The following is a 23,537-nucleotide window of genomic DNA, read 5'->3' on the forward strand; positions in this document are numbered from 1 at the left end:
CTCAGCCAGACAGTTTGTTCACTTAACAGGTTTTACTTCTGACGTGTTTTACAAACTTAACGCAATTTTCCCCCAAAACTGACATTAAGTTTCTCAAAATTTAATAAGCCCTAAAGAACAGAAATGTACACTGCATTTAAAAAATAAATATTTAAAAATGTTAAGATTATAAAAATTCAAAGAATCACATCATCTGCCAAGTGAATGTCAACCTGGAAAAGCAATTAATTTGTTTTTAAAAACAGAGATTGAAGAATCCCCATTTAAACATGAATTATTGTTTCTGCATTTATAGTTATGTTATTTACTTACATCACTTCCAACTCATTTCATACAGTTAAGTTCAAGTCCACAGTAAAGGCATAAACTTGCCAATCTACCTCGATTAGGAACATTAGCTTATTTACTTGGAAATCTATGATAAAAAATTTAAGCCATTTAAAAAGAATATGAAACTGTGTTTACTCCTGCAATGCAATGAAATCTTTAGTTCTTTACATGACAAAAATCTCTTATCCCAAACACACACCAAAAGAGAGTTACATATAAAAGGACAGACAATAACTGTTCTACATGGGTGGTGCCTTGAAAAAATGTGTTTCAAGACAGAATAACATTAATAATAAAATATAAAAACTAAACCCGTGGCTAGAATAAGAAAGATTGAGAGCATCTCATAAAAGTCTTGATCACAGATATCTCGATGTTCCTAAGCAGCTCTAATGAACAATTATGTACATGAACAACGTGTACTTTACTTGATCTCTTAGAGACATAAGTATAGACAGGGAGGTGGGAGTTATAAGGTGTCAATAGATTCACCATTTGAATCAAAATATTGGGTTGGCCAAAAAGTCTCCATGGTTTTTTCCGTTAAATAAAAGACACACTTTTCATTTTCACCAATAACATTATTGGTTTGGATATTTTGAGTATGTCGGCCTATCTCCCACATGGTATAACGTTGATTGTCCTCAGTTAATGTCTCAGTTTGATCGCTGTCAACTTCAACTGGTCTACCCAGCCATCCAGCGAGAAATCTCCAGCACATAACTTTGCAAACCACTTTTGACACGTTTAGTCACAGCACCTTCTCCATACACTGCACAAATCTTTTTTTGCATTCAGTTGTGTTTTTGCCTTTCTTGAGATAATAAAGCATAATGGGCCAAAAATATTGTGCATTTTCTTCCATTTTCAATATTAAAATTGCTACACAAATTTTCACCCATTTTGATTAAGTGTTTTTAAATGCACGCTGAGATGACAGCTGTCACAATACAATCTAACAAAACTGTTTCAAATGCAGTTAAAGACAAAGAAGCACTACCAGAGTCATCTTAAGGAAAAAACCAAATGGACTTTTGGGCCAACTGAATAAAATAATCTGAACATCACTGCTTCTACTGCATCACCACGTAGCATGAGCACGTTCAGATTTAATAATCTGAGTCCACTTTCAAAGGTAGATGCATTTCCACATCACCACAGTACTGCCTGACTTCACTGAGTTACTGGTAAAGACACGGGCACCTGATTAGACTGAGGCGCTGGAGACCCACTGTTTGCGGCCTGCGGAGGTACTGTAGCTGGCTCCATCTTGCTAATGTGTGTGATAAATCGAAGACGAAGTTTTAAAGCTGGTTTTAAATTACAGATAATCTTTTCTACCTAAAAAATGAAAACACATGAACAAATATTTTAACCAGAGAATTTTAATTTCTCATTTTTTAAAGAAGTTATTTATATATACCCTGAGACAATAAACTAGGGAGTGGGGTGGATGAGAAGTTTACCATACATTTTGTGTTTTAACAAAAGCAGATAAAACTATTTCTCTGTCACGTAAGAAAAATCATGTGTTCTCCTTCACATACATTCTGTATACATGTGTGCATGTGCACATATTTGTGTATATATGCATATATTTACAAAAACACATACACTTAACTAGCCATTAATTTCACTGTCAAAGCTAGCATAGTTTACACTGGAAATTTACACACACAACAGGTGAGCATCCTGTTAAGTGCCATCTTCACAGAGGCATGAAGCACAATTATATTTTGAAGTTCTTTGAATAACATATGTCTGTAACATATCTACAAAGCTAATTTCTTTTGGTTCTGATTTATACGTGGAATTCAAACTAAATAATATCAGATCTACTCTTATTTAAGATACTTCAAAGAAATAAATACATCAAGCAGTTTCAGTTTTCTTAGCTTTACTCAAATGCTCTTTGACCTTGCTGGAAAAGGTTAGCCCATTAATAATGTTTTCTTTCTGCAGTTACTTTGTGCCCAAGTGCCTCAGGCCCAAATATAAAGGATATGTTAAATAAAACATGCCTATCCTGGTTCCCACTCAACTCTCCTTGACAATCCTGCTGATAAGGGAGTCGACATCCTCCCCACCCCATGTCCCTGGCTGCAAGGAAAGACTTCAGTAGACTAGGATTCATAGGTTTGTTTGTCTTTTATATCAGTCTATCTCTCCTTTCTATTAAAGAAGGAAAAAACATTAAGTATGGAGGGGAGGTTGTTTAACGTCTCTACCCTTCTGAAACAGCCAAGGTTGCTTCCTACAAATAGCAAAGTCAGTTGTGGCTCAGGGGGTCCTGTCCACTTACAGACAGCTCTATCAGGAAGTGGCTCTTTGTGTGTTGAGTCAGATGTGCCTTCCTTTAACTTTGCCAGAGTTTACATGCCCTTTGAGGTGACACAGAACAGATCTAATACCTAATGCAAATGGCAATAATGAGGACATAATTCCCAGGAGTCTTAAAATTCAAGTCAAGCATTCCCAGTTCCTTCAGGTATCCTTTATGAAATTGCTCTCTGACTCTCCTGGCTTCAGCCTTCAAGTTACTCTGCAATTTGTCTAATGTCCCCGTAGTGTCTGTCACCTTATCACTATGGGGAGAAGCAGGACCTCCTTCACTCACAACACAACACCTATCTGGTCTTCCAGTAGCTGCCCTGTACTGCTTCTTCTTCATGAGATTACTGCTAATTAACTCCCCTAGGTCTTTTTCAGATGTCCTGTTGCAAATGTCAAAGGGGAAATGTGAGAAGTTACAACACGTGTTTACTTTTACTTTAATACTATATCCAGAATAATCTGCTCATGTAGTATAACAGGGCCTGGTATCAACCTTTTTCCCTTAGAAGAAAAAAACTTAACAAAACCACTCACCCAAACAAAAAAAAAAGTCTATCACCATGCATTCAGGTGGTCTAAACCAAACGTCATTACACACCATGAAGCTAACTCACCTGCTCTTTGATGCTGTCACCAGTGAACATGTACTTCATGTGATACAGGAAGTCACAGATGGGGTCCATGTAACTCAAGTGCATGCTACACTGGTCTACATTCAGCAACATGTCATAAAATGCCACGCCAATCTATTTAACAAATAATACAAAATTATTTAAATTAAAAAATGGCTCCATAATCTAGCGTGATGTAGCTGGACCCCATCCCAGGACCAGCACAGAGGGACATGCTTGCGGGAGATGGTCACTGAGCACGCAAACTTCTGTGTGTGTGGGAGACAGGACTGGGCCCGCACCACCATAGCACCCACAGTGCCACAAGATGCCCCCACAGGACTTCAGTGAGACTTCTCTCTACAGCTTAGTAATTTCTCTTAATTTAAGAGGTAGATGATCCCCTTTCAGGAAACCATTTCTCACTGTATGGGATAATCACAATCTCAGGGATCCTTGTTAGATTATAGAATTTAGTTCAACTTAAAATTCTGATTTGGTTTAAACTTAAACATGGGAAGTTTTACAGACAAAGTTTGAGATAGTGTGAGCCTTAGGTTGGAAGCATGAGACAGACCTACAGAACTGACTAATGTGTATTTGTTGAGGGTTATTGCTTGTTGTGAGTTTGGAAGAGCAGATATACTTACATTCAAGGTTCAGTTTGACCTGAATTTCAATTTGAATTAATACTATGATCAGAAAAAGGAGTAGTGCTTAGGAAATGATTACGTCTGACTCTAATGTTGGTTTTGAATTCCCTTTTACACTTCATTCTGTGTGGCAGGAATGGAGAGAGTTGAAACTAGAGCTCCGGTTGAATTTAAGATTGGTTCAACATCAGGTTTCTCCGGTACTCAGTGTCAACCAACATAAACTCTGTGTTCGTCATGATGAGGTGACTAGTAAACAGTTTGTTGAGTGCTACTAAGAAACAACCTTATAACTTGTAAACTGTGAAATACCTTTTTTGATAATGATATAATAAAACAAGCCTTTTGCTAATGAATTTTATCAAGGGAAGAAACATACTCAAAGTAAGCAATGCCTGTAGAGCCTACAGAATGATGTGCAATCTAAAGCCTATGAAAACGAACAGACAAATACATGTGTAACATCCTAAATTTAGTCTTCAGTATGTTTTCATTACAGGAAATCCACAGAGAAGCGTCAGTGCCCTCTTGAGATTAATTCCTGTGAAGCTTGTTGTTTCGATCTCTCCTCAGTCGATGACAGAATCCCTGGATTCACAATCTTTTCTATAGCAATGAATATACTTGAAATCATTTGGATTCAAATCTGAGTTTTCAAAGGAAGTTGCTAGTATCCTTGTAAAACATAATGCATTTTATGGTATGTTCAGGTTTTAGACTTTGATTTTGGGGGTTAAGTTAATATTACATTATAGGAGTTAGTCGATATCAAATTCTGGTTATTCCTAAATAATGGGAATTATATAAACACAGAAATTTTGAGATACAATGGGCCTTAGTTTAGAAGCCTGAAAGAGGCTGACAGAATAAATGAATGTGTAGGTATTTGTGAGCATTATTGCTTGTTTCGAGTTTAGCATTGCACGTATGCTTACATTCATGGTTCAGTTTGAACTGAGGTCCAGTTTGGATAAATATTATGATCAGAAAAAGAAGCAGTGCTTAGGAAATGAACATGTTTAACTCTGATGTTTGTTTTGAATTGTCTTGCAGTTCATCTTGCATTGTGGGAGTGTACGGAGTTGAAACCAGTGCCTGGTTTAAAGCTGAGGTAGGTTCAACACGTGGTTTCTTCAGTATTCACTGTGAAACAACATAAACTCTGTGCTCCTGAAGGAGTCAAATGAGCAATGAAGAGCTGCTAACAGGCTGCCCTTGTTAGAACTTGAAAAGGGTAAAACAGCATTCTTATAATGATATTTTATAATGAAACAAGCTATTTGCAAAGTAATTTATTGAAGGAAGACACATATGCAAACTAAGAAATGCGTCGACACTGCACTGAGAGCTATGTGACTGAAGTGTCTAAAAGTCCCAGGCAAGAATGTCTGTACCCGTCCGCATTAAGCTTCCACCTGCTTTTCTCCTGGAATGCCTGCGGGTTGCTGCCCGCTCGAGCTCAGTTCATACGAAGCAGGATTTTTGCAATCCCCTCCTAGCAGAGATATAATCCATACATTCTAAATCTTCTCTTAAAGCAATGAATAAAATTGACCTGACACATATTCATACCTGTACTTTTGAAAAATATTTGTTAGTAGCTTTTAAAATATGGTATATTTTGTGGTATGCTTAGGTTTAAGACTGATATTTAGGGTTAACTTATGTACATTATACCCTCTTAGTTCTATTTGGTGCCTCATACTTTTAGGTTCTATTCCTGCCCCATTTTCTTTTCTCTGCACTCTTGTTATAGGTGATTGACTTCATCCATTTCCATGATTTTAATTAATTCCTCTGTACTATAGTGCAGGTTCTCAACTGCATTTCTCCATCCTTATCTTTCTTCTCAACATTGACGATGGGTATTTCCTCCTGCATCTCCAGTCCAGCACATCCTGCACCAAACTCATTTACAGGCATGCATACTAAGTCACACTAAGTCCTCTACCATCGCTTTTTGATTCTACTGCACTGACTTCACTGCTAATGACTATGATATGAAGCTTGAAAAACACTGGGAAAGAAACCTAAATAGATCTTTTAGAGCTTAATATTACCACAGAAAACCAAGATTATATTTTACCTCTATCATACATCGAGTTCTCTCTTGCTGAAATCTTTGTAAAAATGGTCCCACAAGATGGTACACATAAAGCAATTGGAATTCGGTCTTTACTATAGGAAGAAGTACTTCAGTGAGAAACCTAAAATTTGAAGATAAAATTTCTTGTGATTTGAAATCAGTTGAATTGTTTGAATTTTGTTAATACAGTCTACCCCAGTATTTGCAAAACGTAATAATTTTTTTAAAAATTTCTTTTAATTTTGGTAACATTTGAAGTTAATCTCACCTCTTTCACTGGCTCTTATTTTCATTTAATTATTAAAATAAATTGAGACTTAAAATCATTCTTAAAAATAAAATTATTGAGTCCTGGCTGGTATGGCTTAGTGGACTGAGTGCCATCCTGGGAACCGAAAGGTCACCTGTTTGATTTCCAGTCGGGGCACATGCCTGGGTTGTAAGCTAGCTAGGTCCCCAGTTGGGGGAATGTGAGAGGCAGCTGATCAATGTATCTCTTGCATATTGATGTTTCTTTCCCTCCCTTCCCCTCTCTCTAAAATTAAGTAAATAAAATCTTTAAAAATAAACAAAATTATTAAATGATAGAGGTAAATAATCAATCTAATATAAATGCCATTCCCAAGAATTTTGAATCTAATACCAATTTTATAGTCAAGATAAATAATCAGAAAATAGGCTAATAGCAGTTATTTAGTTCAGAAGGCAACTTTGGGAATATAGTCTGGAAAAAGCCTCTGTAAAAATGTAACGGAAAACCAGATACCAAGTTATTACTTGCGCACACAAATTAAGTTTTTTCAAACAATTCTGAAATAAAAGAGGCTTTTTAGTTATCTAGAAATTCTACTTAACTTTTACTTTGCAACTTGTTCTACTGAATGAGCTATATACCGCATGTGTAGGTCATCAAACAAAACAAAAACAAAAATAAAAAAGTCGAGTTTCTTTAAGAAATTGTAACACCTACTTGGGAATGAGGGAAAGCTGCCCGATGCTGGAATGGTGCCACACGGCGTGCGCTAGAGCCAGTGTGTAGCTGCAGCTCATCTCGGAGTAGGACTGGTGACAAGCGGTGAAATCGAAGAGGCGGAACGGATAGCCGACCCACTCTGTTTCAGACGTCAGGCTGGGGCTGCTGATAACACTCACAATCTGATCATGAAGGACAATCCAATATGGCTCCTTGAAAACCAGAGGGGCAGCCTGATGAGAAATATCACTTACCCACTATTCTGCCCCTATTCATTATCACACCCCCACACTTAAAATAGTAGCACTTTCTCATTCTTTAATGTTTTTTACTTATCCAGCTCATGTCTCTGTGTAGTGGAGATTTTAAAATCAAAACTGGGTGGCTTCATAATAAGCCAGTAACAACCTGAAGAGTAATGCCTGTAAGTCAGAGGGTTCCACATGCACGCCTGTCCTGTGCATTTAGTACCTGGTATATACTCCACAGTAAACCTACTTTAACTACATTTACTACAGACAGTACTGCTATAGACATATAACTACTTATATATAGGAGGTGTGGAAGGGAAACGTGATTCATAGAGGTGCATAATCAAAGAAGTCTGGAGAGCACAGGGCTAGACAACATTACTGACATTCACAGACAAAACAGACAGCTACGCGGACCAGACACAAGAGGAGGTCACAGAACGGAGACTTCGCACGAGAGGAGAAGTCAGGGACGGGTTCCTGAAGAAGCAGGCCGAAGCAGACAGAGAATGAGTAGCTTTAGAGAAGCTGACAGAGGCAGAAGTGTCTGGCATAACGTCTTATTCCCTAACACATCAGAGGTCCCTGAAGCATGTCTCAATGACCATTATTTGCATGAGAAAAAGCTCTAGATATATGACATGCTAAGTGGTCAAAATTAGATATGTTAATTTAAAAACTGAGGTTGGGTTAGTAAAATGGGACCAATGGATGTAGGGACCCAAAAGTCAGGTAGATTGAATTGGATTTGATGCAGAAGGCAAACAGAATAGTCACTGTAGATTTTCAAAGTGATAATAATAAGAAAACTTTAAAAATATGAAACACTTCATTAACTGCATGATGTCTTTGTATAAAGGCATCTATTCTTCCAGCAAACAGGGAACAGCCGCATTCCATTGCTATGGACAAATCACAACTCAACTCACGGGTAGAGCGGTGATGATCAATCCGATGGCGTTCATCCACGCCGTGATGTTCTCTCTGGGCACTAAAGGCTGGCTGCATGTGGGGAAAAGAATAAAAATGTAAAATTATGAAAAATTTTATGTGGTTGACAATGGATCTTATTTTGAGAACATATATAATTTGGGGATTATAAGTGACTTAATCCAAAAGAACTACAATAGATTTTTATCAAATAAAAATGTAATAGACAGATACAAAAGCAAATTAAGGCTTTTGTTTTGGGATGTTTCCTTTAACAAATGGGCTGAAAGACTATTTCCATTTATTTATACTTCTTCTCTAATCATTATCCCCTATTTTATGTTGGTCTTTAAGAAAGGACTCTTAAAAAAAAGATTTTATTTATTTATTTTTAGAGAGAGGGGAAGGGAAGGAGAGAGGGAGAGAAACATCAGTGTGTGGCTGCCTCTCATGTGCCCCAACTGGGGATATGCCCTGACTAGAAATTGAACCGTCGACCCTTTGGTTCGCAGGCTGGTGCTCAACCCACTGAGCCACACCAGCCAGGGCTAAGAAAGGACTCTTGAAACACTGTTTTGTTTTGTTTTTTCTGCGAAGTTAACTATTCCTAAATTGAATGCTAAACACCTAATAGAGAACAGAAGTGGGAACAAACCCTTGTTTTCTGATACTGTCCAGGGCTCATTCCACTACACATAAATGATAAAGGCAAGATCTAGAACCAGAAGACAGTTACTATCCAATGTGCACTGACCTTGGAACAACAGATTTGCCTAACAGCTCCAAATAAAATATCACTGTCTTTACAACTAAACAATGAATCTTATTTCATACAATAGGATACACACCTTTTCAGCACAACATTTAGAAGAGCATTTCCAACTTCTTTGCCTGAAACAGCTAAGGCCATGAGCTCCACACAAGTAACATGCAGAGCATGGGCAGCTGGATTGGGAAACTCATTGAACCTCCAGTCACAGTTTGGAAATGGACCGGGAGATTTGCCAGCCATCGGTGCAAATAATTAAAGCAATAACGACTTGATTATTTTGAGATTAATGGCTCACATCTGTGTAATGCTTTACAATTTTCAATTTTCATGTGTAAACATCTCATTTGATTATCAACTTATCTGATTATAAGCCCCCAGGAAGTGATTTATCTGAGAGATCAGAAGGCAAATAATACAAATGAAATACAAATAAGCTTGACATGATAAATGCATTGATTGCAACCATGTGATCAACCACAAGATACAGATGATTGGACTTAAACAGGTGGGCTCTTATAACTGTCATGTGATAGCTATTTCTTTGAATAGTTATAGAACAGTTAAAAAGAAAGTTACTTTATAATAAGTTATTCTTTTACTTCAGGAAATGAATCCCTTCACATAGGCAAATAAATCATGCCCATTTCTATAAAATTGCTCTGTCTGGTAAACAGTAGCATGGTGGATAGGCATATTAAGTAGAGTGTGCTGATAAAACATGAAATCAATATGAAGACATAGAAATACCAATATAGCACCATTTTTACTAAAAAAGAGAGAAAATAAGTTTTATTATTATCTATTAATATTTTTAAAATTCAATGACTAAAGCAACAAAATTCTATGTTCTTCAGTAGCAAACAGAGGCATGTACTACAATACACAGTTCACTTATTTAGAAATAGGATTTTCTTTGAAACAAATCTTGTAAGATCTGTTTTTAAATATTTAATGGAATGAATTTCTGCCATCTGGCATGATGCTGCTAATTTAAGATTTCAAAACCCTTCCAGCAGTAAAAGCAGAAATGATCTTTAAGAAATATGAAGTCTTAGAATATATAAAAACAATTACCTTGAAAAGAAAATAAAACTATGTTCTCACAAATACATAGCTATTTCTAAAAAATCTGGAAAAATCACAATAAAAAGGATATTATCTACTAGTCTGCCAATCAATCTGCAATAGTAGGTGTCATCTGGGACCCAAGGATTGTCTTCTCGTGCGTTCATTGCACATTTCAGATAAGTGTCACTGAGACACCAGCCCTGCGGTCGATTATCCTTGAGTGAGCCAATGATCGCATGGACAAGCTTTCGTTTGAGAAATGTGCGATCTCTCAGGTGCTTTTCATAATAGTGCAGGGTATTATACAAATAAGTCACTGGACGATCTGCCAAGAAAACAGGTCACCACAATTCTCATCTGGTTATTGACAACTGTGAAAAACACATGATCTACTTTCGAGGTTACTAAAAAACAGCTCAGAAGCTTATGAAACTTTTATATGCTGGGTAATTGCAGACAATGAATATTTTAATATTAACACAAGGCAGAAGGTTTCCAATAATATACACATCTTGCATTTAAGGATATTCATTACACTCTGAGGTAGCGATTGTACTCCTGGACATTTACCCTGCAAAAATGACACATGTACAAGAAAATTCCTTGCTAGATGACAGGAATGGGACATTTTACTGTGTACCCAACTGCACCATGTGCTTATATCACCTAATCCAAACGAAAAATGCTTTTAAAGGCATGCTCACTTGAACTTCATACCTATTCTCTAATGCTAAAAGATAATTAGAGCTTCTGCATTAGAGGAAAATACCTTAGATCAAGGACTAAAAAAGAACTGTCCCCTCCCCCCACCCCTAGATAAACACACTTTGTCGCCGTAGTGGCTGCTCTGGGACATCCACCCTTCTATCTCTAGCATTCTCCATACCGAACTTAAAACTTTAAAGCTGCCTTTAATTTCTCTCTTTTGATATTTTCCCCATAACCAGCCAACCCAGCCCCATTCCTCTGTCCCTTCTTCCTTGACTACCTGTCCCTACTTTCTCATGTCCAACGCCATCACACATGTTTGGATCCTATTCACACACCTGCACTTTTTGACATAAGTTGTTAAAATGGCTTCCTCCTTCCCAGACATGCTGCCAACGACAACAGGATTTATCTAAAATAAATGTTTTCCATTTATTCTTTCCATGTCATGACCTTACTCAATAATTGCTAGTTGATTCTTGATTATCTGCAAGTTATAAAATCAAAACTTCTTGGTCAGGGATTTAAGGTGATCTGTCAGGTACAATAAATGAATTTTCCATTCAGCCCACTGAGGTAACTGTTTTCACAAGGTCTTAGTTTTAAAACTCTCATGAGTTTTTCAAAGGATTTTTTTCTGCCTAGTCTGTTTTTTTCTTCTTTCTGTTTATACAATTCATGTACACCACAGGTAAAATCCTATCCATCCAAGAAGCCGGACAAGATCCAATTTGTTCACAGAAATACCAGCTTGTTGTGAACACTTAATTTTCTCCTATACTAATTTGGCAATTAATCACACACTATATAAAATAAGGCATCTCTTGCATATCACTTTTTTTTTGCTATTTAATACATTTGCTATGATTACCTATCATATTTTTATGTTGTCTGTTTTATGCTTCATGGTATCAATGCATATATTTCCCCTCAAAACACTTTTATTTAAAAATAATTAAAACAAAATCTTCAGAACCACTATTCCCCATATGGCTGCGCTCAGCCCAGTTTGTTTATAGAGCTATCAGATGGGATTAAAATTTGAAAAATCTCACCATGAAATTTATATAACCCTCCTAGGTGATCTAGTAGAGTCTCCAGTGATTTGGATACTGGCAGCAACTCTAAAAATCTGTGGATTACTATATCAAACACTGGAAGAAATCGGAGACACACATTTCCAAAATAGATGGGCAGGTAGGGGGACTGGATCTGCACGGGAGGATCCACCTGCTCCGCCAGGCCCTCAAAATACAGCTTCTCTGGGTATTTCTGTGGAAGTGAGGACATAGTAAATGTTTAGGGCAAATTTTTTTATTCTCTTAAAAAATAGAGCTAAATAAACTTCTGTTTTTAAAAGAACATGAAACCATGTTTGCTCCTACAATGAAAACTAGAGTCCTTTACTTGGCAAAAAACTCTTATCCCAAAGATACATCAAAAGAGATGAAAGGATTTGCAATAATTCTTTTCATTTTGTACTGTGAGTACCCACGTCTACAAAAACTGTAATTTTCAGTTTATTCATAACTTTAGAGATACTCTCAAACCTTGAAAAAGTTTAGAGACTGGAGAGAAAACAGTAGAACCACAGAGGAAAGAGCCAAATTAATAGCCAGATACCTAAGTACAGCTTAAAAAGTATTAACTGAAACACAAATTTGAATTGGTACCTTGTGATAATTCATGTGCTTGGTGTGCCAGTCATTCTGTAGCCAGTGCTCTGGGGAATTTTCCTTCACAAAGTCACTCACTCGGTTTCTAAAATCATTGGGTTTGAGTAGCAGCAACTGAATTATGAAATAACAAACCTGGGCTTCGTTTCCTTCATGACTGCGCATGGCCTTTGGAGAACAACAGAAAAGTGTGTGAGAACACCTACCCTGCACAAAAGCAAGGCTCTGCCACTTGACAGTCTAACTCTGAATTAGAAAAATCTTTTGATATCTCTATTTTATCCTTTTGTTTTATTGATTTACAATTTGCATTATTTACCCTAGTGGAGAGTAACCATCTTTATATCTATGCCACAGGTGGCAAACACAAGGCTCGCAGGCCAAGTCCGGTCCTTTACCTTGTTTTATCCGGCCTGCACCTTGTTTCTATCCAGCGGCAGCACTGAGCTCTCACTTAACTATTAAGGAGTAGTTACATTTCTACAGTCCTAAAATTACATTCGGCTCTTTGAAGGCAACCACGAGGCTGATGTGACCCCTGGTGAAAATGAGTTTGACGCTCCTGCTCCACAGCTAAGAAATTAACTAATGTTAACCAATGAAGCCACCCCAAATATCACCACTATAGTATTTTAAAAATGAAGCATTGTCCATCCTGATCCATTGTCTTTTTCCTAAATTTCTGCCTGAAATAGACATTAAAGTCAAAAGGAAAAAAATCTTTTGAGGACTACTGGGTGGCTCTGAGGAACATGCAGTCATGACTGCGGCTACCAAATTATATAGATATGGTATCAGCACTCTGCAAAGAAATGCAGTGACTTACTAATTCCTGATGCTGGTGGGAGACTTTGAGAATCAACTCAGAGTCTTAACTGCTTGTACTTTTAGAGCATCACAAGGTCAGGATCATGTCTGTCTTATTTACTCTATACCTTCTGTACATAGAACATAGTAGACATTCAATATATATCTATTGAATGAATGAATAACGAAATATGTTCCTTAGGGAAGTGATAGCAATGCTTGGTTATAGTACACATTTATTAAATCCTTAGAAGCAATACAGAATAGATCAGCACAAGATCCATCAATCACACACCTAGATCCAAAAGAGCACAGACAGCTTAGAATCTTATTCTTAAATAAGCATATTCTTACCAAGCAGAGAATTAATCTGTCCAATGTAACAATGTTGTACTTCCATACCATGTCATTAAGAATTTCAATGCATTTGTTGAGTTGCTGACCTCCAGCTGATGTAGAGAACTCATATACCAGGAAATCTGCGAATGTTCTCACATGGGCTACTAAGGCTCTGGCTCCAATTCTTTCTAACACTCTGGAAAGCAGAGAATACAAATTGCTGTATGGTATAACGGGCTGACAAATGGAAGTCAGATCTAGGTTTCTGGCTTACCTATAGCCAATCTGATTAATATGATCTGTTTCCAAGAGCATTTTCCAGAGAAGACAAAGAAAGAGAGGAGAGCCTTGATTAGAAAAGTGGGTAATGATGTTATTTTCATTGCTCATTGACTTCCACTTCCGATACTCCTCCTCCACATTTTTTTTCAGATTAAAACGACTTTCCTGAGGCACATTATTTTGTTTGAAGAATGCCTAAAAGGAAAATCAGAAGTTTATTTCAATGGTTGTAGTAAAAAGGGCCCTGGCTATAGAGTCAAGAAACTTGTTTTAGGCTTGACCCTGACACTCCTAAATTATCAGTGACCCTACACAACTCAGCAATCAAGGCCTGAATTTCTATATTGGGAAATATGCAGGCTTGACTAGATTATCATTAAGATTTCTTTCCTAAATTTCCTAAACAGGAATTCCAAGCAAGCCTGAATTCAAAGATTCTTCAATCATCTGTTGATACTTCTGTTCACCTTTGAAAAAAAAAAAAGAAAGAAAAATAAATTTAGTCCTGGCTGGTGTGGCTCAGTGGATTGAGCACTGGCCTGCAGACCAAAAGGCTGCTGGTTCAGTTCCTAGTCAGGGCACATGCCTGGGTTTTGTTTGGGCCAGGTCTGAAGCTGGGGGCATGCAAGAGGCAGCATATCAATGTTTCTCTCACATATCAATGTTTCTCTCCCTCTCTTTCTCCCTCCTTTCCCCTCTCTCTAAAAATAAATAAATTAAAAAAAAACAAAAAAAATTTATGTGCCATTTGTTTACATATTTTAGTATGTCTGTAAGAAAAAAATCCATTACACTAGCCCAGTGGTTCTCTGGGTAGGGCCCCAAGCTATTAGCATCAGCAGCAATTTGTACCTAAACAAGCCCTCTGGGAGATTTCAGTGAGTTTGAGATCTACTGCTCCAGCCCTACTAGATGTTACAGAAGGCAGATGTTCACTATGCCTGAAGTTTTCTCTGAAAAGTAGATGATAGATAAGGTTTTCTTTATATTATAAAAGTTAAGTTCATTGTTTTTCTTTCTGTGTAATTTTTTAAAAAATGCACTGAAGTGTAGCATGGATGTATTCTGTGAAGTTCCATTAAATTATATTTCTCTCCACTTCAGTTCTATGAGAAAGAAAGAAATTTTTAGGTAATGTGATCATTCTCACAAGAATTAACTAGTAACAGGAAGCCATACTAATTAAAATTTTAGAAACATATAGTTCCTAGAATACAACAAGGAACAATCCAAGATTTTGGAATAGCAAAGATAAAACAAACAAACAAACAAATAAATAAAAGCTAACTTTCTTTGGATGTCAACAAAACTAACTCTCTAGAATAGCACTGTAAATGGGAAGAATGATTTCATATATATATATATATATATATATATATATATATATATATATATATATTCAATATGTAATTCACGACCAACTTACCTGTAGTGGTCCTGGAAAACAGCTGAGAGTATGTGAAGCCCAATTATGAGGAGTAAAACTCATGATGGTCTGAAGTATGTCTTTACACCAAGTTCCCTGGATTGAATCTGAGCCTGTAAAAAAATCTAAACATAAACAAACAGATGTAATCCACACAGAAATGATCATACCTATAACTCATCATAGAGAAAGTCATAAGCAATTAAGTATGCTCAGAGAATCTCACTGCAGTGTATTTTACCAGTAATATTCAGCTTAAGTTCTAAGTTTGAAAGATATGAATTACATTGGTAAATATGAACAAGGTGAGAGAAAAGGAGACCGAAGACAACTGGAATCTTCTTAAGTTACAGAGTACCAGTGATACAGTTTTTGTACAGGTCCACCATGACTGCTCATTTAGTTCATTCTGACAATGAGGTATGAGCACTCTTCTTAGCCAAAAGAATAGAATTAAGGAAGTATCCTTTCTGGTGGTTGAAACAGCTATAGACTACAAGTAACTCCCTAAATCAAAGAGATTTATTTATTTACACAAATGTAATTTAGGTTATTAAATTCAATAGCTACTTCTTTAAAAGAGCTGTTCTCAAAGTGTGGTCTGCAGACTCTGTGGTCCCCATATCCTTTCACAAATCAAGTCAAAGCTATTGAAACACCACAACTAGGACGCCAGTGGCCTTTCTACTGCACTGACAGGTGCACTGACGGCGCACAGGCACGGCGGCTAAAGCTGCTGGCTCTCAGAACCAACCCCTGGCACCAGGCTGCACTAGTAGCCACTGCAGTCTTCACCACCACATGTTCTCAGTGAACAAAAAGTGCCAATTTCACTTAAGAATCTCCATAATGAAGTGGTGGATAAAAAGGATTCTGTCCAGGCCTGAAGTGTACCTTTTAAAATATTCTGTGTGATAAAATGGAAGCATGCATGAAGTGTTCCAGCTATACACTGCAGTATGAAGGGCATTTTCAGGAAAACTACTTGCGTAATTGAGTATTCAGTTAATGCAGCTTCCTTTTTTGCATGTAAAATATGTTCATTGTTGTTTCAAAGGGTTCAGGGCTTGGTTTGAAACCAGGCAGCACACCTGTCATCAGTCTGAGACCTCTCACACCGTGGCAAACTGGCTCCCGCTAGCAACACTGCATTAAATCCAAAGGATTAAAAGAAACACAAAACCCTAATTTTGAGGAAGGAAACCCAGTTCTTTTTTTTTTCTTATGGAATTCCAGTTTTACTTGAAAGAACATCTGACAGAAAACTTGAGCATTAAGCAGACATTTTTTTTTAATTAGCAAAGGAAGCCTGGCACTTCAAGAAAAACAAACGACGGCATCTTTCACCAAGGGTAACATTTGACCTTTCAAGTGAAAATCAGAATTTTGGAAACCTTCTATCCACTACTATGAGACTGACAGCGTTCCAAAACTTGAAGACTTTTCTCATGAAATTTGTAGTGATAGTAACTAATGTAATTTTATGATACTGTATAAGAAAATGTGTCAACATTTATAAGATCTACATAACACAGTGAACCAATATTTTTTTTAAAAACAACTCATAAAGCTACAAAATACATGGATTAAAAAAACCATTAAATGTACAAAATAGATGCATGGATTATAAAGTAACAGAGTGCAAAATGCTCACTGACAAGATTTTGGATTCCACGTAGCAACTAATGTTTAAGAAACTTGTCCAATTTTGTATGACACTGAAAAACATGCAGTTAGCTAAAAGGCTATTAAAATACTCCTTTCCAACCTCTCTGTGTGAGGCCATATTTTCTCCACTTACTTCTACTGAAACAACATACTGCAATAGATGAAATACAGAAGTGAATATGGGAATCCAGCAACCTTGCTTTATATCAGATATTAAAGAGAGATGCAAAAAATGTAAAACAACGGCACCTCTTCTGATTGAAGTTTTGTTCTGGAGAATTTGAGCTTATTTTTCATAAAAGTATGTCATGTATGTTAACATGTATTGGTTTATTATTATTCTTTTAAACGAATCAAATAAATACTTAAAAACTTCTATTTCAATATACAGTGAAGTAAGTATCAATAGCTATAATCCATATAAACAGAAAATCTTTGGGAATTTCAAATTTTTTTTTTCACATTTTGTATGAAATGTCCAGAATAGGCAAATACACGGAGACAAAGTAGATCAGTGTTTCTCTGGAGCTGGGAGGAGGGGAAGAACAGGAAATGACTGCTAAGGGGAATATGGGTTTATTGAAAGTGATAAAAATGTTCTGAATTAGATAATGGTGATAACTGTACAACCTTGTAACTCCAATCAAACTGAATTTTACACTTGAAAAGGGCCAATTTTGTCCTGGCTGGTGTGACTCAGTGGATTGTATGTCAGCCTAAGAACTGAAAGGTTGTTGGTTTGATTCCTGCTCAGGGCATGTGGGTTGCGGGCCAAGTCCCCAGCTGGGGTGTGCAAGAGGCAGCCGGTCCATGTTTCTCTCTCACATTGATGTTTCTCTTCCTTTCTCCCTCCTTTCCCCTCCCTCTAAAAATAAATCAAGTCTTCAAAAGAGTGAATTTTATGGTATGTAAATTGTATCTCAAAAAAAGAAAGAAAAAAAAAGCTGTGGCATAATCATTGCTCTTAGATTGAAACCCCAATTTTAAATGGCCTACAGGCCCTCATAACTTGGTCACTGCCACTCCCCCTAAACGAACAACTAAAATGTACAGTGCCAGATAGTGACAGATTCTGTGAAGAAACAGCAGTGACAAAACAGGCAGGGCAGGGATGAAAGAGCTCTGGTGGCAGGGGGCCTGTTGTGTAAATGAAGTGGTTTGGGAAAGGCCTTCCCAGTGAAGGCGACCACAGTCAGAGGCCTGACAGGGCAAGGGAATGAGCCACACAGGATGTGGCAAAATTATGTTTATAGCTGTGAGTACCTGAAACAGAGTTTATTCCTGTAATTGATTAATTATGACATTATTTCTGTATGAACAACTGCAAACCTACTTTTGCTCCACCCTGCATAAATATTTAAGTGCTGGATCTGCACTTTGCTCATCTAGTCCAGCCAAATGCGCCTTCTCTCAGAACCACAGCATTCTTTCTTCCCCCTGGGTCTCGACCTGGGTTCCTTCTACCTGAAATGCCCCACCCCAGCCCCCTCAATTATTCTTTCTAAGAGTGTAAAGTGGTCCTGAGACCAGAAAGCTCAGAACCACTATCAAAAAATGGCTGAAAACTGATGTTCAATTTAGTTAACATGACACTGCACAGAAGAACCTATATTAATGACTGAAATGGTGAAGCTATCAGAACAACTGTTTTTCTTGAACAAATGAAAAGTATCTTTTCAGTATGTTACCCCCTCGATGACAGTAGAGGCCCAGCACACTCTGATTCAGCTGGTTTCGTTCGTGGTGGTGGATCCACTGTACCTGTTACGTGAGTTGCTCTGGCTAACGTCAGTATCAAGGCTCGGTTCAGCTCTTCAGACTCCGCAGACAGCACTGTCTTGGGGTCGCTGAGGAAGCGTGTGAACTGTGGCTGCACCTCCGAGCTGCCTAGTGCTGTTATGAGCCGAAGCGCAGTGCTCTCAACGCTGAAAGGTGGGAGGGCAGAAGGAGGCGTGAAAAAGCTAACTTGCATGTAAAGTTCAGAATTATAGAATTAAACTTAATTCTAAGTTAATTACAAGGGGAAACATGCAACTATGAATTTCCCTCCTTTGATTAAAAAAACAAACAAACCTCTTTTGTCTGAATTGAACTTTGCTTAATTTGTTTTAAAAACCTGAAGCAGCAAATTTTGTAGTGCAAACCACCTGACATGTTTGCACATTTGAAAAAGACAGCTTGTTGCCAACAGGACTAAAAAATTTCACCTGGATAAAGAGCATTTCAAAATTTACATTATATTTTTTGCAATACATTTTTACTGAGAACAAAATCAAAATGACATTATTGATAATTTAACCATACTCTGAAGTAAATCCAGTATTCTAAAGGGCTAAGTTAGCCCTGGCCAGATAGCTCAGTTGGTTAGAGCATTGTCCTGATGCGTTTGTCAATTTTGTGGGTGTGATTCCCAATCAGGGCACATACAAGAAATTCATACATAAAAATTTCAAAGGGCTAAGTTAGAACATAATGTCAAAGGCCTTGGAAGTACTTATTCTCGTCCAAAGATTTCAAGGGAAGGACTCAACTATCTTAACAAACCTCTCTTTAAAAAGCTGGACTCTATTCATTCTATACTGGAAATAATATACTCCAGAAGCAAAGGAGTTTTATGACAAGTGAATAAAAATAGTATAAGGCAAAGGTTTAAGTTCCCATCTCCAACAAAGTTTTTCATAAATCTTAAAGAAAGATGGTCTCCGATGAGCTCACCAGAGATGAAGCTGGTTCTGGTTTGTTTGGGCAACTGCAGCCAAAGTATGAAGATGACTCAAGAGCTGAACTCTGTAATGAGGTTGAATGTGGTGCATCCGGTAGCTGAACATCTCAAGAAGTGTGTGTAAGATCCCCCAGGCATGAGACTTGAAAACAGTTGGCAAAAGCTGACCTTGAGTAACAAGATAATTTAAGACACCGATGAGTAAAAGCTGTGCATTGAAAGACATTTAAAGAAAAGTCACAGTGAATAAAATCTATGTAAAGATTTGATTGTGAACACACACACAGAGGCATACGTATATGCACATATTACCCAAATTTTCTCTATAAGTTCTACTTTAATTGTAAGAAAAAAAATCAAGATCATCCTTACAATACCAAGTTTGCTTCCGCGCCCCCCGGGAATTTGACAATTGATCCTCAAGTTCATGTGAAAAAATGAGACAAGATAGGAAAAAATATTATTCTAAGCTTTCTCATTTCTCTTAAAATTATTTATATGTTTAAATTATTTTATGTTATTTTAACTAACATAAAAGAGTTAATGTCCCCAATGTTCTGAAGCCAGAGGATCACTTTTTAACACACAAATTGCATCACACATGCTCTTATTCCTTTCTCCCTCCCAAGAAAGTTTTATTCAGTTCTCAATTATCAGATAAGAACAGTAATTATGGTTAACATTAAAATTAAATTGTATTGGTGAAAGTTAGAATTACCATGAATCAGTAAAACACTTCTGCTTAAGAAAGTATTTATTATTCAGAACTGCATAATAACTAACAAACATTATAAGCTGACTTCTGCAATGCAGGAAAACTCCTGTATTTCTAGTCAGATTCAGTGTCCACTGCTATCCCAGGGCAAATCAGCAAAAGAGGGAAATAGGACTGTGATACTTGCATTAAGGCAGTGTCTATGTCTGTCCTGCTCACGGTATCACAAGTGCAACACCCTTTTCTTACCATAACTTTCCATAAAAATGCAACTCACTCCCCTGACTGTATCCCTCTTTTGAATTTTATTTTTCTCTGTAAGACTTATCACCGGACACACTCCAATTTCATTTATTTACTTTTTGTCTGTCTCCCTCATCCGCAGGTAGCTCTACGGCAACAGTGACTTATACTGCTGCATCCCCAGCACCTAGATGAGTAGTTGTTGAATTAATGAGTGGGTTAGTGTTACAAACACCAGAAGGCCTGACTTACTGATGAATCCTTTGATGCCCAAAGACTCTATTTCCATGTAGACCAATAAACGACTATACGTTTCCACTAGGGCTGGAGCCAAGGCCACACTGGACTTTGCATGAGCAAGTTTTATCACTCTGGTAGCAATGCTGTGGATAAGGCTGAGGAGAAACAAAAAAAAAGAAAAGAAAAATCTGTATTTTTGACATCAACACAGGAGTCACTCTGTTGTTAGGGAACTTAGTATAAATCTGAACTTGAAGCGAACCATGAAAAGAACCAGTCCCACTTTAACCATGCACGCTGTGCAGGATACTTGGCAGCGATGCCCTGACACCTGTCCTGGTTTCCATGGTGCTTCCAATGTGCATCAGGACCCCTCTGCTAATGGAAAGGCAGAATTTGAGTGCGACTCATAAGAACAGGTTTGAATGGTTTCAGGATTTTTTTCTTTTTCAAATATGTAACTCAAACCATTTGAGAAATTTAAATTTTGTTACAGAATTACTTAATAAATCAGGCTAAGACCCAAATGTTAGGATCTCACTGGGCTTTCCTCAACTCTGTCACACAAGCTGCGGAAGTACACGTGTAATTCTACCACACTGCTTACCACCTGAAAAAGAGCACGGCTTTTCTAGAACTGAAGTCCCACTTAGAGGCCTACAGATGAATACTCTTTGACCAGCGTAGTATTTGAAGTTTGAGCCAATATTTCAGAGCTGAAAGACTAGAAATAAAAATCTGAATTTCCAACCCCTCTCAAAAATCTCCAGCCTGCACATGCACGTTAGAGAAATTAGCGGAAGTGGCAGCACCCGAGCCAAGCCCTGCGTGTCCTGGTCCACTCCAGTGCCCGTCACACGCACATGTGCTTCCGTGTGCACTCACATCTGGCTCCCCTTCACTCAGCACCAGGCGTTGCTCATCTACAGCACCAGTTTGGCCCTTAGGGACACTTGAAGTTTGAGAATCACACTCAATAGAATCTTTCTGTCTTTTAGAAACTATAAAGTCAATTCTAAAAGTGTCCATTTTGTAACAAATACAGCTAACACATTACAATTTTTGCATCCCTGGACTCAACAATTCTCGATTCAGCAAGTTTATTTAACAAAAGGTAATTATGGGTAAGTGCAAAGATAGCCATAATGATAGTCTTCATTGCCATCTTTATAAACTAAGATACTATAAATAACTTCCATGTCCAACAATGTGGAACTGGCTAAATAAATCATTTATAGCCAGCACTGGCCAAGCAGCTCAGTTGGTTAGAGCACTGCTGCATTAGACGCCAAGGCTGGTCAGGGCACCTACAAGGATCAACCAATAAATGCATAAACAAGTAGAACACCAAATCGATTGGGGGGGGGGTTTCCCTCCCTCTTTCAATCTCTCTCCCTTCCTCCCTCTCTCTAAAGAAAAAAAATCAATGAAAAAAATATTTTAAAATCATTTACAGCCACATAAAAGACTTCTTTGCAGCAATTAAAGCAAAAGTTTTTGAAGACTACTAAACCTAAAAGGGTGTTTGATAGATTACTGTGGGAAAAGATGGTTAAAAAATTGTATTGTAGTTAAGACCCCATTTTGTTTAAAAAATCCATAAATTCATATATTTATATATAGGAAAAAGACTCAGAATATATACAAAAATATTTACAATCCATATTTCTCATGGAGAGACTATGGCAATTATTGTCTGTGGGTTTATTTGTATATTCTAGACATTCTGTAATAAACAATTATCATTTTATAATAAAAACTACTTTTTATTTAAAAAGATTTCATTTATTTATTTTTAGAGAGAGAGGAAGGGAAAGAGAAAGGGAGAGAAACATCAATGTGAGAGAGAAACCGTGATCAGTAGCCCCTCAGATGCTCCCCACTGTGGGCTGGCCCGCAACCCAGGCATGTGTGCCAACTGGGAATCCCAACAGAGACCCCCTCGCTTTGTGGGTTGATGCCCAACTAACTGAGACACACCAGTCAGGACAAACAAAACCTAACTATTTTTTTTAAATGTACCTGACCATAAAACACATACATAATCATGACATCAATTCCATGACACAGGACCAAATAAACCGACCATACCTCATTTTGGCATGAACCGTCAGTGAATCCAGGAGGTTCATTGGTAAGGGAGTAATAGATGCTGAAGCCAAACAGCTCGTTCCAGGAAGAGGTATCCTCATAATTCCATTTCCATAAATAGTTTCTACCAGAGCTCCCATGGGTAATGTAAAACATTCTGAATTTGTAGAGTATGCATTGCACAGCAGGGCAATCTTATAGTCATTCATCTGTAAACTTTTATTTCTAAGACTCTGCTGTAGGAACCTAAAATTTCAAGTCCCATTAAAAAGAAAAAATGCAAATAATTTCCAGAAGTTAACTTGTATTTTTTTAAAGTTCATTTCATGTAACTATTTACTAATACTGTCTTTATTCCTACAAGTTTTATAGTTTCTGCCCAAAACATGGAATAGAAACACATATAAAAATGTAAGTAGCATTTCAGAAAGAATTTAATTATAAGTTAATAGTTAATGAGTATTTGTAAGTATGTACTACATATATAGCAGTAAGATTTAGAAATGAAGAAGTAACTCACAAATTCATGAAGTAGGTTTCTAATATCTATTGTCTATCTTGTCTATCTGCTTAAGAACAACAGGCCTTCAACATATTATAGATGTCACTATG

At 37.3% G+C, this 23,537-nt stretch overlaps 1 protein-coding gene across 2 annotated transcripts in view; it reads right to left on the bottom strand.

Moving 5' to 3' along the window:
* Positions 1 to 1,238: 1,238 nt before the first annotated feature.
* The window catches only part of MED23 (mediator complex subunit 23), a 44,143-nt gene continuing 21,844 nt past the window's right edge, over positions 1,239 to 23,537 (bottom strand). For both annotated transcript variants that reach the window (XM_045843518.1, XM_045843517.1), the window contains 16 exons: positions 22,926 to 23,171; positions 20,847 to 20,989; positions 19,630 to 19,804; positions 18,676 to 18,839; positions 15,247 to 15,371; positions 13,813 to 14,015; positions 13,554 to 13,734; positions 12,390 to 12,560; positions 11,772 to 11,988; positions 10,097 to 10,333; positions 9,017 to 9,182; positions 8,168 to 8,240; positions 6,985 to 7,199; positions 6,015 to 6,135; positions 3,279 to 3,410; positions 1,239 to 1,671 (listed from right to left, as the gene is read on the bottom strand). In XM_045843518.1, the coding sequence (XP_045699474.1) occupies positions 1,504 to 1,671; positions 3,279 to 3,410; positions 6,015 to 6,135; positions 6,985 to 7,199; positions 8,168 to 8,240; positions 9,017 to 9,182; positions 10,097 to 10,333; positions 11,772 to 11,988; positions 12,390 to 12,560; positions 13,554 to 13,734; positions 13,813 to 14,015; positions 15,247 to 15,371; positions 18,676 to 18,839; positions 19,630 to 19,804; positions 20,847 to 20,989; positions 22,926 to 23,171 (2,737 nt within the window). In that variant the 3' untranslated portion in view covers positions 1,239 to 1,503. The remainder of the gene's footprint in view (positions 1,672 to 3,278; positions 3,411 to 6,014; positions 6,136 to 6,984; positions 7,200 to 8,167; positions 8,241 to 9,016; positions 9,183 to 10,096; positions 10,334 to 11,771; positions 11,989 to 12,389; positions 12,561 to 13,553; positions 13,735 to 13,812; positions 14,016 to 15,246; positions 15,372 to 18,675; positions 18,840 to 19,629; positions 19,805 to 20,846; positions 20,990 to 22,925; positions 23,172 to 23,537) is intronic.

The sequence above is a fragment of the Phyllostomus hastatus genome, unplaced genomic scaffold, assembly GCF_019186645.2.
Source record: "Phyllostomus hastatus isolate PE091 unplaced genomic scaffold, TTU_PhHast_1.1 phas_contig_40, whole genome shotgun sequence".
Lineage (NCBI taxonomy): Eukaryota > Metazoa > Chordata > Mammalia > Chiroptera > Phyllostomidae > Phyllostomus > Phyllostomus hastatus.